The following is a 19,612-nucleotide window of genomic DNA, read 5'->3' as shown; positions in this document are numbered from 1 at the left end:
GCTTAATCCATACCATGAGGATTGCTGCCGGTCAGCAGCTGGATGATACAGCAATGGCACAGGTATGATTGCTTGCAAAATAGAATATGAATGTGACACTTCTACTAACATTATGGCTTCTCACTGCCAACAGATGATGAACAGTCTGCATTATTCACCATTTATCGGAATCAGCAAGACCTTCTCATAATGCCTCTATTATATGAACAGCTGTAACACTGGTAGTTTCATCATTTGGGAATTAGTGATTAGGACCATAAGTTTGGAAAAAAAGAATCAGGCTGCAGTGAAATAAACAGCAGACTTTAGTCTTTAGTCTTAGGGTTGCTTTTACATACTATCTGTGCATCTTATTTTGTGTAATCCTATAAGTACATAAGGAGCCACATTAAAAATGGACACGGTCATCATCAGTGACCTAAAACTAAACTGGCAGTTTTTGTCTGTAATGTAAAAGTAAATGAAAGATTTCACAATGGCCACTAGATGTCAGCACAGCAGGCTACACTCTGATCTAGTAAAGAAAAAAAACCATCTCATTTTACAGTCTACAGTAAATGTGAAGGTCACTGAATGCCACAGTCTCCAGTAGTCAGAGGGTTAGTGATAGAATGACAGGTCTGTCACAGCAGCAAAGAGAGTACTGTAGGGCTGAGTGGGCAGGGAGATCTGGGGAAGACCTTTCATGCTATGCAAAGAGGTAAGGGACCTAATCCAATGAGGCCGCCTCCAGGAAGTAAATACAGCGTGATGCATAATAAATGAATATAACATTATAGAAAGAAAATAACAAACATGCACTTATCGATTTTAAACAATGTAAAAACTTTTGCTGATACGGTTTGTCCTCTTACTGATCTCGTGTCACATTTTATCACCACAACTGCTCTCTGCACAGGAGCATTCTGCTCATAGCCTGCAGAGCTGCATTTGTTTTTGTTTTTTTACATCACTGGGCATATTTATTATAAAGTGTTATTTTGCAGGCTTCGGACACATGGCCCTGCTGTGTATGACGCCTTTTACTGGTTGTTAGTGAACGGAGCGGCTTCAGTTCCCAAAAAACAGGTCACTCGTCAAAGTGATGTTTGGGAGAAAGTATAGTCACATCACAAATCTTCTAAAATGATCTGTCTCATATTAAAATGTGTACGTTTTATTCAAAACGGAAATCCCAGATATAAAACAGCAATAATCTACATGATAATACAGTAGTCCTTGAAATACAAAGGAATAAAAATTATTTCTGTACTCCCAATAAAGTTGTATCGGCTTTCATCCACCGCTCTAATAAGCTAGTACAACCCTCACTAAAATTTACAAAATAGGGCCTTGCATAGACATAAAACTTCTCAATTAACGCCATTAAGCGGAACTAGAACAATTTAAGCAACTTTTTCTGCTGTATTCTCTTTTATTCAAGAGGACTAACATTTCCAACCATATACATATTTCCATTACTGTTCATTCATTTGTACTCACATTATACTCACATAAATTTGTCAAAAAAATAATGCCCTCTAGTATTGAAAGATAAGTGTACTTTATAGATGTCACTATGGAATAAGAATGTGTAGTTTGCTTTATCTGATATCATGGTATGAAGCTTATTTTGAACTGTAAATGATAACCACAACATGCAAAGAAAAATAGCAAAGAATGTATATTAAATTAACTCACCCCAAAAACTGAGCCCCTGCTGGGCCCATTTCAACCAAACGACTTGCCAAGCCTTCTCCTTCTACCATTGGTGGCGGTGTTGCTAATTTGTGCCTCTTGACTAGGCGGCAGGTAATACGTGTTGGTGCTGTGCACTTCCTTGGTGGGATAATGATTCTCATGCCATTATGTCGGCTTCCTCTCATTGAGCCACCACGGGCGTCCACCATGAAGCTAACCAGGAAACTGTTAAAAACAGAACCTCAGGTGTAAGGAAAATTGTTATATGGGGACAAATAATAGACTATGTAATGCATCTATTCATGCAGTTTATCTCCTCTAATAATAAAGTAAACACTTCAGAAAAGGTCAATACTGCAATTATAATTTTGGATTAGTTCATCATGCAAATACAATATTTCAAGTCTAAAATTCTGTCCTGATTACTTTCTTAATATATATTTATAGCAGTCAGAGCTTCATTTTTCTGATACAGAGCTCCAAATACCATGCATAGACATATAGCGTTAAATGTTAAAATTCTGGTGTCGGACGCCACCACTAGGGGGAGCTCAGAATCTTAATGCATGTGGTTCATACAGTAAACATGGCCACTTTGAATTACATAGGTCCAGAGGGACGGCCGCTGTTTCAACGGCCGTCCCACGGACGTTTAACACGTTCGTGTGAATCAGGCCTAAGGATTATGAAATTAATCCGAAAATAATTTTTGACCTAAAAACAACCTGGTGTTGAACACTCGTCTTAAGCATAATTCTCTGTATTGCTCAAACATACTCAAATGGCAAATTTACTTGCCAAGATTACGCCAGTTCCATATATGTGAAATATGGAGAATCTGGATAGATAAGGACCATGGCCTTATATTTCATATGTAGTCAACAAGCAAGTTTTTTTTTGTGGCCCAATCCATACATGGCTGCTATAAAACCAGTTCTGTACAACTTATACAGCTATTACCGGCGTGCGACTAAACTGTGTTAATGGCCAAAGGCGTTAGTAAAGCATCTTCCAGTTTTCAGATCTACAGTAGCAGAGGTACAAAGAAATCTTATGATCTCCTAAAACACTCAATTAGCTCTAAGTCTGACAGAAAATCTAGCAGTGTATGGTTAGCTTTACGCCTTATGCAAAGAACCGTATTAAAGATAAATAGAGTTTTTTGGGCCCATATTGTAGCTCCATGTGCCTCTGTTTATATATGGAGCCTCACAGAGGTTTTTCTAAAAAAAAAAAAGTTGCGGTATATTCAATTACATGCTGTATTTTGGAAGTAGTCTTCCTCAGAAGCATTTCATGTACCACCCGTTATAGGGACAATTATAAAAGCACTCTCTGTACGTTTGTCATGCCTTCTGCATGAGGCCTTGGGAATGTAGTACGTCGTAGGTTTCGTTATTTTTACCTATTGAGTAAATCTTGGTAAGCCCACCGGCCTAAACATACACCTACATGGCCTATCATTGATTACTACAGCAGTTCTTTCCTTCTCATACAATTAAACAAGACACAGATTTTCTGGCAACAGTTGGCTACCATGAACACAAACAAGCAATGCTTGTCTGAGGCACACAAAGCTTCTTTCATCTAAACCGGTTTATTTAATGAGGGACAGAATGCCCTTACAGGTTATGGGATATCCTCAGGTTTTCCCAACCATTGTGTAACAAGAATCCTGAGTGAAACAACTCTGCTTCATTGGGACTGCTAAATTAGACAAGAAAAGACATTCTCCATAGACTGTGATCAGCTCTTCCACACCCATAAAGTCAAGGTGTACAGTGTCCTGAGACAACAATAACTGTCTTCACTTCTGTTTCAAGATATGTCAAATTTCGACAGAATTTTACATGGATGAAGAACGGAATCTGAGAACACAAACATGATTCCTTAAGTGGACCATACACATCAGATGAAAGTCGACCGATCCTGGCGGGACATATGATTTGTGTATGGGGCAGCATGACTATCTCTCGACCTCTGTTTTCTGAGGCAACAAGGATCTGGCATGATTTCAACATACCCCATCCTTTGTTCTACAGGAGGTAAAAGACGGCTTTTTATCTTCCTCTTTTAAAATAGACATGCACTCGGACTAATCAAGCTTGTATGTCTGTGGGTCAGTCTCTAAGTATTTTATGTAATGCCCGACATTACTCAACCCAACATTTTTAGCTCAAGAGCCAAATACAAAATGTTGAGTCGTAGTAAGAATTAAAAAACAAAACAAATGCTAAGGAGGAAAAGCCAAGTTGTATTGATATTATAATTGATATGAGTCTAGCTATACATTGAGAAGTGTAGTGCCAAACCCTGTAGCTACACGTCAGTGAAAAAAGTTCTTGGTGTCAACTGCCAGTGACTTGTTTCTGACCTTGGCACCAAGTTTCAATACCACTATGACAGGGGTCAGCAAACTTCGGCACTCCAGCTGTTGTGAAGCTACAACTCCCAGCATGCCCTGTCAGCCAAAGGCTGCCGGGAATTGTAGTTCCACAACAGCTGGAGTGCCGAAGATTGCTGACCCCTGTACTATGACATCTCTTCTGGGCTACGAGTCTGCCTGTTCTTTGACTGCTTCTATTAGTCACATGACAATATTTTTTTGTGCCGTTTTGGCGAATAGGAAAGCCGACCTGTTTCCATACTATGCTGCCCTTACATAGGGCAGCATAGTCCGATGACCGATCCGATTTAACATACTGCAGACAAAAAGACAAGTTTTATATGTATATATTTTGTACTTATTGTCTTGCCCCTTCTTGTTTTTGCATTGACAATTGTATTGGTATTATGCTTCACCCATTTTGTATAACATTGCACAGCGTCACAGAAGATGATATACATAAATAATAATAATTCCAAAATTATATTATATTGGAAAGTGTTAGTAGTGAGTTTTACGGTGCTACATCAATCCGGCAGATCACTTTGGCAAACTGTAATTCTGTACCAGCATGCTAATCCATGAGGGACGCATTAAATAAAAGCATTCATTCTGTAGTGAGGTTCTACATGTACATCTTCGTGTCCATGATGATCACACATTAAAAAAAAAAAATAGTAGTCAGGTCTGTAGTTACATTAAATATAGGAGGGAATCTACATCCAGCAATGAAAACCAAGTTAGTACTTTTAACACAAATCGGCAAAACCACACACCAATCGGCATTATCACCTTGCATCGTACAGAGGAAGTGAAGAGTAATAGCTGCAAAATAATATGGAAAAGCAAAACGGGAAAATAATCATATAAACAGTTAAAAGCAAGCGACAAACTGATCAGCATAAAAAACCTGTACGGCTAGCAAAGTAGAGAAAAGCAAGTCAGCATGAGCGCATTGTATTCCTTCTATAGAGCAGGTCGCTAAAGCACAACTGGCACCTAGTCTGAAGTCTTTCCAGTCATCGCAATATTACTGAGGATATGTCACATGGTACTTTTATAGTACCGCAAAATGTAAGGGAAACTAGCAGAAAATATTAGGGAGTCGCCTAAGTAGCTTTTTGACGAGGTGGAATTCATAAGCACATAAGTGTCATGCACTGGAGTTCATTCTCATCCTGAGCCGCGTGACACACAGAAACCATACGGCTCCATAGCAAGACTCCTAAAGTAGTTATCCGAGACTTTAAGAAATAAAATAGGCTGCTAGATATGTTCTAAAATAAAAAAACAATACATACCTGTTAAATCCCTTGCCGCTCCAGCACCGATGCTTTGGTGGTCCCTGCGGGCCTTTCTTCACTTCTCCTGCAGCGTTGACGTACCGTACATCCACGTGACCATTGCAGCCAATTACTGGCCTCCGAGGTGATGCTTTTTATAATTGTCCCTATAATGGGTGATGTACAGCACAGTGATTGGCTGCAGTGGTCATATGGATGTACAGCACGTCATCACTTCAGGACAAGTTTACAAAGACCGGCAGAGAACATCAAAGTGCCGGAGCCACAGTGAATTTAACAGGTGACTTATTTATTATTTATTTTAGAACATATTCAGCAGCCTAGTTGATGTCTAAAAGTCTCGAACAACCCCTTTAATAAGTCTCAAATGTGCTACATATTTATTAAAGCTAATGTTCTATTTTAAGGTTCACTATTCAATGCTGATTAATTTAATAATATACCTATATAGGGTAGCTGTGTTTTTCTAACTTTAAGATATACAATTCTTGCTTCATGTACCGCTAGGGGAAGTGAACTGTATATGGACTCTTACAGCTAGTATTGAACTCAGTGGGAGCTATATAAAAGTAAATGCAAAAAGAAAGTGGTGCCTGCAGTCAGCCGCGGTGACAATGTTGTGGCAAGCAGGTGAAGCTCAGGGCCGAGCCCAATAGTGTGATTTGCCTCAGGGAAAGCAACTGACAAAGCAATGGTGAGTATGTACCGTATATATGTATGTTATGTATGTACCGTATGTTATGTATGTACCGTATGTATGCATGTACCGTATGTATGTATGTACCGTATGTGTCACTGTATGTATGTGTCATATGAATGAGTTAGACAACAAACAAAAAGGGCCCTAGGCTTATCCTAGTGATGCACATACAAAGCTCCAGGGAGTTTGAACTCTCCCACCATTGCACTGTAGATCCTTCAGCATCCTAAAAACAGCTCTTTACAGCAGTCAGTAGTCTGCCTATGTATTTCATAGAAGAGATCGTCATCAAACAGCCTGTCTCGACTGACGGACCCACAGGGTGCTGGTGAAAAATGTGAAAAGCCCTGCAGCCCTGCCTCCCACTGCCAAAGAGAGCGATTCCAATAATAAAGCCACAAAACTGCTAGGCGATTCCCCCTTTATTCCGCTTTAACGTGGAGTCTTTTTTTTTTTTTTTAGCAATTGAAATTCCTATAGTATCCTACATGATAAAATACAGAAAACATATAGATTACTTATATAGACAAATGATCTCGCAAAGGAGACGCACAAATAGAACGACTCGGATTCAGCAGTGCTCAGTGGTTACATCAGCAAGAGCGAAATGCGGCGCCTCATACTATTTGATTTCATGTATTGTCTTTTAGATATATAACGTCACTAATGGGAGAAAAAAAAGTGTTACTCCATATTAGCCTTGGATATACCAGTATACAATGGAAATTCGACTATTTTTCCTTCAGTCTCCAAAACAACGAGAGCACCAGGGTCTTCTCTGGCACATGTGTGGGTCTACGGTCAATTCACAAAATCCAATAATGTGTTTTCCATTTGAAATAATAAAGTTAATAATAGAATTAAAATACGGAACTCAACTTACCCAGAATGCACTGGACTCGAGACAAGATTGACGTTGTCCAAAGTGTCTGCCGCCCAGCTGTAGTGCCTCAATGAATCCGAGTCAAATTCTCTTGTAAAAGAATGGTGCTGAAACAGAGAAAGGTACAGCTGGTAAATAGAGGAGATTAGGTGTAGCCTGCGCTTAAAATGGTACAGGAGTAACTACTAAAGACTGTAGTCTGCAAACTACTGCCATATACATATACGTTCACCATTGCTTACCTGAAAGGCAGGGACATTTAAAGAGCCAGTCATATAAAAAGGAAAACAAATACTTCTTCGTCACTTTGTAACGCTTTGATTATACACGTTTCGCTATTTAACCCACCAGGTAACTCAATCACCATATGGGAGGCCCAACATGAGTATGACAGAAGGAAGGAAAGGCCCAGCACAGCAGCTATAACTGATTTGGTTTTTTACTTTAGGAATGTACTGAAGTTTTTCTTAAGATGAAGTGAAATTTTGAAGGTTCTTGGTTATTAGGGAATGGAGATCAGAAAGCTATAATCTAAGTGACCATTCAGGATTATTAGTAAATTATGGCAGATGACAAGCGCTGGACAGTCTTAGATTCAATGTTGTACAGTCTAGAAATGTTGTACTTTTAGCGTATGTTTACCACAGAAATAAATGAAATGATTGTAGGTTTTATATTGTTGTTGTGTGGCGCTAAGTTCTTAGTAGTCAATGAGGAAATTAGCCGCAAAACTCTAGGAATGGAGCACGATGTCGTTTCTAAACCACATAGGGGGGAATTTATCAACTTGTCTGTTTCCTGATCAACAAAAGTCGCAATCGGCGCAAAAAAATTGTGATGCTTTTACACCACTATTTCCGCATTTCTCTTTTTAAAGTGGGCAGGGCTTAGCGGAAGGGGTAGGGCCAGACACATTTCCTATCATTTATGGTAGCAGATGATTTCTGGCACACAGTCAGAGATGCACCATATTTTTATTGAGGCTTGCGCTTCCTAGTAAATTAGATGCATTTTATTCCAGCATAAAACGCCAGTCTTAATAAATTCCCAAATAGTGCGAGGGTGACTTTTTAAAACCTCAGATGTGAATAAACTTGGTAGGACAGACACTGCCCTTTTACACAGGACAATGATCGGGCACTCATACTAACGCTCGCTGTTGATCATTCGTCGGCTCATAGGATCCTTGATGTGGCTGAAAAACGGTTGCAGCACATCTTCCCGTGTAAATAAGGGATGTGCTGCCAACAAGATACAACTAGATGGGGATAAACGATCATTCATCCCATACATTCCTATAATTGTTTTGTTTCAATGGAGAAAACAAGTGTCGATCAGCGCTCGTTTACTGGATAGAATATCTCCCTTAAAAGGACCTTTAGGGTGTTGCTCTACAGCGACACAAAGTCACTTAAGAATCATTGGGAACTTCAGGGTGCTTATGAGTTCAAAAGCTCCAATAGCTCTACAGTAAAAAAGAAGTCTAACGTGACCTTGCAACTATTGAAAAATTTCCAACTTGGTCAGAACTTTTGCGATGGTGGCTTGAAACTTTTGTACCAACAGGGAACAACTGAAGTTGCATGCAACCATGATTTTACCACGATTTGCACGTGACTTCATATCGCCGTGAAGCCCTAGCCTACATCCTACAATATTTAAAAAGTATCCGAGGTCCATTAGTATTCAGAATTCATTAAACAAATTCTAGGAACGTTCTTGCACCTATGGTCTTAATATTGGGACACAAGGAAATCTATCCCAATCTGTTCAATTTACACAATAGCGTGAATTAACGTAGATGCATATTGGGATTGCGTAACTCCTATAGGAATCAATGGAGAGAAACGCGGCCACATCTCCGTTGATTCTCCGCCTGGATGCATTGGCCGGCGGATATCTTGCCGGATAGGGCGGTGGTCTGGTAACCACCCGTTCCGGAGATAGGTGCGGGTCCCAGAGATGGAAACCGCCCTTATCAGTCATTTATGGCATAGCCCGTTGATATTAATGTCTTAGATGGGAATATCCCTTGAATACTACTGTAAAGGAGTTTCATACTACAGGATAAAATATTTCTGAAATATTGTGCAAGCCAATGGTTATATTATACATTTCTATATGGTTGCTTGTAGTCTGCAGGTAGTCCAGCTTTACTTTTTCTTGTGCTTCATTATTTGTATTGCATGTAAAGGGAAGCAGATGGATGATTTTCCACTGCATATAGCCCTTTGTTGGCTATAGCCTAGCATTGGAAACTTTATTGTTCTGAATATATTGACTCACATAACACATATAATCCTATGTGAGTGCATCACAATTACCTATTAGTCCAGGTGCACTGATAGACATTTTCCTGCCAAGCGCTTTCCCCTGTTCATTAATAAATGTATTATTTAAACACCAGGCAGTTGCCTGTTACAGGATTGTCAGTGTGACCTAAAGTGAAGCAGATGGTTTCCGAAAAGGAATGGGATTAAAAAGTTCACCTTATTGTAATTAGTAGTTACTGGGTTGTATACACACTAAAAGATACCTTTCTGGAGCTCTGCAGCTGTTCTGTGTCCTGAAGTCCACTAACCTCTCACAGGACGGAGGTTTAAACTTGCTATATTTAGCAAATGGCTTAATAAAATAGTGCAAAAAAGTTTCATGGATTATAATGACCAGGATAAAGATATGTCTGGGTTTTTTTTTAAATTTAGCGGCATTGCCCATATTCATGAATTCAAAAAGTGTAGAGAGTATGCATCTACAGTAGTAATCCAAATGCCTTTGCATAGGCCATACTTTTTCACATAGTATTTCAAATTATACATAAGGTGGGCAAAAGGTTTCCACTCTTTAAAGAGGATGTTGCATTGGATAGTCATTATTTCCGTGAGAAGGGTCCCCTGATGAGCCGACTACAAGGTGTACCACTGCTTGGACTTCCTAGCAATCTGCTATATTCTGGATGGAACTCCGCAGCAAGCATTCAATTCTCCTGCAGCACCTCCAGAGGGAGAATTAAGCATTACATTGAAAACAATGGGCCACCCACATAACACATGGATGTGTTGGGTCCTTAACAGCAGGAGCATTTTTTTTTTGTGGCCATTCTCTGCTCTGGCTAATAGATTATATTAAATGGAGAACAGATAGTGTGAACTATGGCTCATTGTGGCTTATTAGGTCCTATAGTGTGACTGGAATCGGAGTTGCCAGCTTAACATCTGGAAATGGCTATAGAGTTGGAAGATGGTTCAAAAAATGTGTAATCTTCTTAAGTAATGTGTCTTTTTTGGCTACTTCTATATTTGTAAGTGAACATGACTAACCTGTATCTCAGTATGTGTTGGCTGCTCCTATGATCTTTCTTACCACATTTTGCATTCAGTTTTATTGGCCCAAAGCCTGAGAGAACAGCTGAGGGTTGTTTATGAGCTAAGAAGCATGTGTGCCTAATGATGGATTAATAGAAGGTCAGATGCTGGGCTGTATACAATTCTAATAAGCAAGAAGATAAACTGAATGTGTATTGTGAACTGGAAGAACATATATTCTACCAGACATTCAATATATACAATTTAGACACTTGCCCTATAACAAATTCGCTAAGAATTTGAAGGATATTTTCAGAAGGTCATTGGTGTTAACCCCTTTGCACATTTTTGAATCCAAGTATTTATGTGATTGGGACAATGTAATCATCCATGACTTCATCTAATAACGTAGTAGCTTCGCTGGAGACTCAGAGATGTGAGAAATCTCTTAGGCTGTAAGCACAAATACCAGTTTAATAATGGCTCCACTATGGTTTTTGCCCCAACTTTTTGGAAACCTGGCAGGAAAATATTTTAACAAAAATTTGCGCCGAAACATAAATACAGCCTACGGGTATGTTCACACAGGGCGCATACGCTGCATAAAGGCACACAGCGTATCCACCTGGGCGCCGCAGGGAATTCTGGTCTAAAAATCGCACTAAATTGTGGTGCAGTTCTTCGGCCGGAATGTCTACTGTGAAAACTGCAGGTAAAAAAAAAAAAAAGTGACATACTTACCTGTAGAATAACCGATGCGTCCCTCAGCCCGGTCTCCTGGGATGACTCCTCATCACATGTGACCGCTACAGCCTGTTATTGGCTGCAGCGGTCACATGGGTGAAACATCATCCCAGTAGGTGGGCCTGGACAAAGAAGCACAGAATTCTCGGTATAAATTTTTTTTTCTCTGAGTTGCGATTTTTACGGAAGAAGCACATCTTTTCTGCAGCAAAAATCACAAAATCTGCTATTTGTTGCAGGTTTTACCTCCCTATTGAATTAAATGGCGAAAAACCGCAACATAAAAAGCAGCGATTATGCAAATACAATTGAAATGCTGCAGATTAAAAAAACGCACCGTTTTTTTCACGCTTATCATTTCCGCAGTGTGATGATGAGATTTGTTCAAATCTCATCCACTCTGCTGCTACTGTATTACGATGTGGATTTCCTGCAGCAAAATACGTTGCGGAAAATCTGCAGTATTTACACTATGTTAACTTTCCCTTATGGCTCAACACCTGATGAAGCTGTGAACGAATGCTTTTATTCCGATTTTACAGCTTTTCTTTCAGTAGTCAGTATAAAAACAGATGATAGATTATAATATATGAAAATGTTAAAATAGCAAACACAGTTTTAGCGCAGATTTAAATTATACTGATGATTTGTTGTGTAATCTGCATTCAAGTTACTTTCACATTGTAGGCATTTAACCTGAAGCTAGACTTTTAGGCATAAAAATTAAGGCATGTTGTAACTATTGTTTTTGTGCAGTCCGTCCTTTTTGGTCCCATATGGCCAGGAGCTGACCGTAGATAAACACTGGTATCTGAGTAGATGGGTCTTGGAACTAATATACTGCTGTTGATGATGGGGGGGGTGGGGAGTGATCAGGGGTTAAATGCTTGGCAGCAATGGGCGCTGGGACCTTAAGTGTGAAGTTATATCAACGGAACTACAGAACTTAGTGGTGTATATAACTCAAAGGTTACAGCTTGCTAAACATGGTGTTCAAACTCCCAATCATCCAGTAAATCCTTATACACAGACTATAGGCACACACTTTTATCATTTTTATCACAGTACCAGTCACATTTTTCTACACCTGCATTGGATATTTCTTTGTTGTTAAAATGAACTGAATACATGATGTCCTGCTGCTGGAACCCCCAGCGATCAGCTGGAAATTCAGGGGACCTGGCAGAAAGTGTTCAATTTCCCTGCAACGCTGCCACAGGGTGAATAAAGCGTTATGCAGTTCCTAAATTTACAGTCCATTGAATAACGCATGCATTTACTGGGTCCTCCAGAACAAGAGATGCTGTGCAAGTAGATGAAGGTTTTGAATTGTGAACCACCTCTCTCCTAATTCAAATTTTCTTAAAGTAGGTTTTCTAAATCGGGCAACTTTTAATAAATATTGCTTGAATAATAAAGGACTTTACTAATATGGGCGGTTACTGCTAATAAAAAATGTATTAAGAATATGTTTTCCTGCAAGAAAAATGAACGTACCTGTTCCTTTGAAGGTGCAAGGAGTTCTTCAATCATCATACTGTCCCGGGCGAAAGAACTCCTGTTCAGTGTGTAGGACCTATCCGAACTGAAGGAGCGGAGGCTGTTGTTGCATTTACAATTTACCACAGTACACGTAGATGAGAATGAGATGGATGGGAAAAAAAGGAAACAATGAATGCAGCTTCCAGGGCAAAACAAAATATGATTTAAAAAAATAAAAATTAAATCGGATCAGTGCAACAATGAATTTAGAAAATTGTGCGAATGAAAAAAAAACTACTATTGGTCACAAATGATTTGGGTGATATGACTTTTGGAGAAAAATGTACTATTGCTAAGAAAATATTTTTATATACATACAAGAGTTCTAGCTCCGCAACCGTGGCTGAGCATCTCATTGAAAACCCGTTCAGTTTTATAGTAAAGTTTGTGTCATATGAGAATGGGACCCTGGAAGATACATGATTGGTAGAATCCAAGCCAAACCCTACATCTAATAGGCAAAGCAAACATAACACTAAACAACCACTAAGTCACTCTCACTTCAATCCGGTACATGCACTTCACAGTTCTTTATGTTGTCAGAACAAAATTGAGGGGTTTCCAAAGAATCTTGTGGAACCCGGGGCTAAATGGTCAGCGATTAAACTTAAAAAAATGATTTTATTATCTTCAGATTAGTAAATCTGACAATTGACCACTAAGAACTTCACATATTGCCCTCAAACATGGTCTACCCTAGAGTTTTCTGTACCTAAAGGTAAAGGGGGAACATAAAGGAGAAGAATTGGAAAGTTTAATCCTTATGGACTCTCTGGGATCTGATACTGTTTGTTTGTTTTTTTATAAGGAAAACCGCATTTATAGACACTGCCTTGTCAATACAATTTGTTTGTCCCATGCTTTTTGAAACCAAAACCAGGATTGGATTCAAAGGAGAAGTATAAAGATTTTCCTAAAGCAGACGGCAGTATTATGATTGTTTGGAGCCGTAATACATATCCATAGAAGTGCAGGGGGTCCGACTGTACCTCTATATGCCTTCGGTTTGATACGGAGGCATATGTAGGTTTTTTTTTCTGTTGAATTTTGTAAAAAAAAATTGTAGCATGCGGTTATCTCTGGCGTACAGCACTCAACTGAGTGCCATATGTCAGCAGGTCTTCTGGCCCTGTACTATGGGGCTCTACCTTGTGCATGAGGCCTTATACTTACACCCCCTTTAAGATCTTACGCTGCCAACATGCAGTGTGAACCTAAGCATTACATCCCTTCACAGTATATGTACCGGGCAGATAAACCATTGATAGTGACATAATCCCTTATCCGGTTGAAGGAGGTATCAGGAATCTAATATTTAATAAAAAGACGTTTTCTGTAAAATTGGGAATACATTGGGGCCCTTGCCTAGTTTCTAAAGAAGATGTGATCTTTGACTTCTGAATGGACGTTGCTTCAATTGTGATTTGGAAGTCATGATCAGAAGTAGATTATGACATACATTATTGTACGTTATTTAGGCAGTATATCTTACACAAGAACTCCTTCCTCGACACACATTAGAACACTAAGCCTTACATGAGCAGCATTTCATGTATTAATAAACACGATGGTCATTTAAGGATTTTTCGCCTTTATTTTCTCTTAGAATATGCTTGGTATTTGTGGGTTTGGCCATTTTATGGTGCAACATTAAGTTGTTGAAATAGTGCCTGCAAAAAGTGGAGCAGCTGCACAAAGTAACCACTTAGCTTTCAACTTTTTAGGCTCTGCTTTTTGTCTGTACCACTTAAGGCAGGCATTTCGAGGAACTGCCTATGTATTGGTGCAGTTTATCAAATCATCAGGAACCAGTATTACTGAATTACTAAAAGCCCATTTTGGTGTATTCTTCAAATGTGGGTATAAAAAAAAAAAGCAAAAACAAATAATGGCTTACAAGTTGAGGCCCAAAAAAAACAATTAATGATACAAGCCCCTCGCAGCCATTAAGGGTACAGTCCCATGAAGCAGATTTTGTTGCAGGATTCTTCTGCGACTAAAAATCCGTTCCATTCATCTGAATGGAACTTGCAGAAATCCCTGCACCTGCTGCAGAAACAACTCCATCCAGATGACTGAAACGGAAATTTCTGCAACAAAATCTGCCACATGTGACGGCACCCTAATAGTTCTTAGGCTAGGTTAGGCAATAAGTTCCACTGGATCGTTTGAAATGATTTGCCAAGCATATGCCCCCGACATATGACAGTATGCCGATGCAGTTGTATATGTCTGCCATTCACACCCATTAATAAAGGATGTATATCATGCAGTATAATTATTTTTTTTTTAATACAGTTTAGGCAAAGGTATACCGATATAAACCAACCAAACATATGCCAAAAGCACACCTTTTGGCACATTACACGTATGTGTCGGGAGAATATGACCGGGTATACGGCGAACATTGACCCCAAATGCAGTGTGAGCCTTGCCATATTTACACAGTTCAGTTATGCTTTCATTTTGAATAACCAAAGCAAGGATTCAATTTATAAAAGTCCTTTCTATATACATTTCTAATTTTGGGTTAAAAAAAAAAAAATTGTGAATCAAGAACTGCAGATGGATCCAGATGTCAGCTAGGGTAGGACATATAACTACATCACTGGTCCTTAATAAAATGAAAGGCTGTGATAAACCAAATATGGAATAAGCCACCCAAAAATGTACACATAAAATGGCCTCAACCCACTTATAAACTCTTAATATTAAGATTGATTTTCAAAAAAATTAATAAACAGGAAAAGCTGCTTTAAACCAGTTATGATGAATGAAAAAAACTTTCCTCCAGTAATGGGGAAAATGTAAAGAACGTAAAACCACAACTTTCCAAATCTAGAAATGAAGAAAAAAATTGCCACGCCACAGCACAATAATGACTAATATGAAAGACAATGAGTTAAAGCAACAGTCTGAATCGATGGATTACATGCCTTCTTACCTGATTTTAGGACTAGTTTAAAGAAATTAATTTTGAACAAGGAAAAAAAAAAGTAAAGTAAAAAAATCAGATGCAGCAAATGTAAAAACTATAAATGGACAAGCAGTTGATATTTGACTTCTCTGTACATGTTATACACAAATATATATGCAAATTGATCATTAATATAATATCTTCTAAGCTACGTACAGACATTTTATAATGTATATTATGTGTATAACATGAAAATTGTGACTTGATATGTAAAAGCGGATATAGGATAAAAATTTGATGAATGAAAGCTTCAATTCAATGCATTAGATATAAGGTAATATGCACTTTTATTTGTAAAGTCTAACATTGATAACCTGCATATCATATATTACTAGTACCCAAGTGTAGAGTGTAATATCCGGGGCCGGATTTTCTATAGGCACATAAGCAGGGCTGGGACGAGGGGTAGGCAGAGTAGGCAGTCGTCTACGGCACCACTGACCAGGGGGAGGTTGCAATTTATGAATTTCTATTTCTTTGTACAGGCAGAGATGCTGTCTGGGATGTTAATAATGCTGTAGGTATCATTATCTAATGAGTGTTTCCATGTGCTAAAGGAAAGCGTTTATTGTTGCTGTAATGACGCCTGTCACACAGGATTGACAATTGCTTTGTGACCGGCCACCACTATTAAGAATTAGTGCTTCCTTTACAGGGAATAAAAAGTGAAAGCAACAGCACCGGTGGTGCACATTCTAGAACTTGGGCATCAAGAGAGCTTGATGCCCAAGGGTAAGGATCGAGACGGTGCCATGACTCCACGTCACATGTTGCGCTGACATGTCTCTGCTCCCCCGTGCCTTGTGGTCTCTGTGCTCCAGAAGTGGGACATCTCCATCTGGGCATCAAACAGTGGATTGGCTAGTTTTTATTAAAATATCCACGGCATGCACATAGCACCACCCCCCAGGCAAAGGCGGTTTGTGCCAAAACACGCGAAAGGGTAGACGGAGCTCCACTGTGTTGTTGCTCTAGTACCACAATTGGTATGTTAGTGCCTCTTTTCATATACTGTACATAGTACCAGACTTGCTGCTACAATTATTTTTGCACTGAATATCTTTGTACTGCATATCTATTTATTGTTCCTATTGGGCACTTTCACATAACTTGTATTGTATGGTTCTGTATACCTTGGGGTCTGTTACGGTTATTACCTCAGTGAGCTGTCCTATCTTGTTTGTTTGTGGAATCTTTTTAAACGTCATGTGAATTTTTTAATAAGAAATTTCAATAAAGATTGATTCTTATATACAGGAATGTGCAAGCATAAGTTTCTTTGTAGGACTAGAGGGTGCTAGATGATGTGAGACATGCATTATTTTGTAAGAGCAACTAAACACGTAAATAACTTATGACATGAGGTGTGGCCTAATAGATGGGCGGAGTCTTTCACGCCAGATATTCTGTACTAGGCTCCTAACATGTAAATCCGGTATTGGTCATATACGTGTTATATTAACCAATGAACAATTGGGTGGGTCTATTAAAAAGACAACTTTTATAAACGACACTATGGATTGTAGAAAGAGACTTCATATCATATTGGGTGGCATTAAAATTCTTGCGTGTATTTCTTGATTTTTACTTGTAAGGTCTGTAGGGCTTTTACTTTTAATAGGCGGCAGTACATTGGCCCATCAGCAAATACAATGCTGTACAGTAATCCAAAACACTGGCAGTGCCGACACAGTGCCGGGTTTTGTGTTGGGCTTGGAATAAGCTTCACAGAGAATGTATGGCTATATCCTGGCACTCGCAGAACTCCAGAGACTACAAAGCACAATATCTCAGACAGGAGAGCTTTAACAGGCCTGAATTCCAAGTGCAAAGTGTAATATCCTGATAAACTGATGTGTGTTTGGTTTCTCCAGAAATCCAAGCACAGAAACTGATCTGTATTTCTAGTTTGCTCTCCTGTCTATATAGTGGATCCTTCGAAAAGAAGATGCTAAAATAAAACATATGGCAGTATCGAAGTTAAGGGCTTTTCACCGGTCAATGATCGGGCAAACGAGAATTCGTACAAACACTCGTTTCCGATCATTTCTCTGTGTAAACAGGGCAAAGTTCAGCCAATGAATGAGCAAAGGCTTGTTCATCGGCTGAACGGATCTTTTAATGCCGCCCAAAAACGGTCGCTAGTAGGCAGAACATCTTGCTGTGTAAATAGGGTGATGTGCTGCCGACATGATGCAAATGCCTGGGGACGAATCATCGTATTAACAACCATTCGTCACCATACATTATCAATCGTTGCTACTTGTGAATGGAGCAAACGAGCGCCGATTGACATGCAGTAAAAACCTTGTTTTTCCGGCCAGTATCAGACGGTGTAAAAGCGCCTTAAGATTGTGTGAAGGTTGAGGCCTGTCACGCTATATCTAATCGTTAACTGGGGAATATCTGGAACATTTTAAATGTAATGGCATCCAATTCTGAAAGTTTTCTGTAGAAATACCCCAAATTGTAGTATTTTACACATGTTAAAGGTTATTTAAGAACAGCGCCACTGTATTGCAGCTCATCCCCATTCAAGTAAATGTAACTGAGCTGCAATATCAGACGCGGCCCAAGCACAAGAATGGCACTATTACCCTTTATCTAATCCTGGTCAATCCCTTGAAGCTCTGTCGACCCTGTGATGTTCTGTACATAGTAATATGTGGCTGCTGTTGACTGTTACATAGTGGGCAGTCTCACTTGTTCAATTAGTTTAGCTTGGCCTTCAGATCATAAGAAAATTGCACTCCACCTCTATGCGACCATATTGCCTTGTGCCATGTACAGTTTGATGTGACACAATGTGAAGACTTTGGACACCCTTAAAATATGATGGCTGTATAGCATCCTACTGATCTTCCAGTGTGGTGATGTCCCTGGTCGAAGCAAAAGTGTAGTGGAGATCTCAGCCTATTCAAGACACACTTTGATATGGTGTATGTACAAATATATAGATTGATTTTATTGTCTACATATAATAAGAATACATCCATATGACCATATACTAATACGTGACTGCAAATGAATTCATAATGGATCCCTGCTTCAGGTATATGTACATGATTTCACATGCATGTGTTTATTTAAGCCAAGACAAAAAAAAAAACAATAGAGAAGAAATAAAAGAACATCGCTTAACCTCCATTATTTAACTGCTGCCAAACACTGTCCTATACTCCACGACTCCGGCAAGGAAGATCCAGTGCTTATTCTAACAATGCTTTTTAATAGATTAATTAATACCATGTACACACATGAGACTCCCAGGTAGCGTACAGCGATTTTGTGATTTCTCATGATTATGAAGTAGAGGCTCAAAACAGAAGAAAAATGGAAAAACGTAAGTCAATGGTGTAATATGGAATCCAGTGCCACCATACGGAGACTTACCTGGCCGATCTGGCTCCTAGGCTGAAGCCCATGTATCCTTCTTGGGGCAAAGAATCATCCCCTAGTTCTTTCAGATCTTGTGGTCCAAGGTATTTGTCAGTGTCACCTGTCATTGCATCTTCACCTAAGAAAGAAGACTGACTGTTTAACTACCAGCACCACCTCATACAAGCCCTTATGATGATGAGTTAGTCGATTATCATTGTAAGCGCTCCGACATTTAATCAATGACATGACAGAGCCCTAGGACATTTTCCATACAGAAATCTCAATAATGCACACCAGCAAGAACACAAAGATAACTGGGCCCCCGGATGTTATGAGGATACATGCTAAAAAAAAAAAAAAAAGGTGTTACTGTGAGGTAGCTCTGTTGTGAAGCCTCATACTACATCTAATGGATACACTAATACCTTTTGTACATTACTGCCTCATAATTCTGTTTTCAATTTGCAACAAATAACGAAAGACATCCAGTTTTAGATTTTTGGTACAGATTCCACACCAAAGATCGGAAACGAAGTGCAGGAAAGCTGGTTTTACAATCGCTGATCGACGATCATGACATTTCGACTGGCGCTCATTTCACCCATTTGCATGGAGCCATGATCGTGGCTATATGGGGAAGAACGATCACTAATACGATCATTCATCCCCATATAGTTATCATATTGTCGGTAGCACATCCCCTGTATTTC

At 39.2% G+C, this 19,612-nt stretch overlaps 1 protein-coding gene across 19 annotated transcripts in view; it reads right to left on the bottom strand.

The window, feature by feature from the left end:
• ANK3 (ankyrin 3) overlaps positions 1–19,612 on the bottom strand; it is a 520,456-nt gene that overhangs the window by 68,987 nt on the left and 431,857 nt on the right. For 14 of the 19 annotated variants that reach the window (XM_075841157.1, XM_075841158.1, XM_075841153.1 and 11 more), the window contains 4 exons: positions 18,915–19,038; positions 12,500–12,602; positions 6,954–7,060; positions 1,681–1,905 (listed from right to left, as the gene is read on the bottom strand). In XM_075841157.1, coding sequence (XP_075697272.1) covers positions 1,681–1,905; positions 6,954–7,060; positions 12,500–12,602; positions 18,915–19,038 — 559 coding nt within the window. Of the gene's footprint in view, positions 1–1,680; positions 1,906–6,953; positions 7,061–12,499; positions 12,603–15,488; positions 15,497–18,914; positions 19,039–19,612 lie in introns of those variants that run through there. The other 5 variants (XM_075841154.1, XM_075841163.1, XM_075841162.1 and 2 more) reach the window with 2 other exon arrangements.

The sequence above is a fragment of the Rhinoderma darwinii genome, chromosome 11 (assembly GCF_050947455.1).
Source record: "Rhinoderma darwinii isolate aRhiDar2 chromosome 11, aRhiDar2.hap1, whole genome shotgun sequence".
Taxonomy (NCBI): domain Eukaryota; kingdom Metazoa; phylum Chordata; class Amphibia; order Anura; family Rhinodermatidae; genus Rhinoderma; species Rhinoderma darwinii.
The sequence above is the reverse complement of the archived record's forward strand: the minus strand, read 5'-3'. Positions and strand labels throughout refer to the sequence as shown.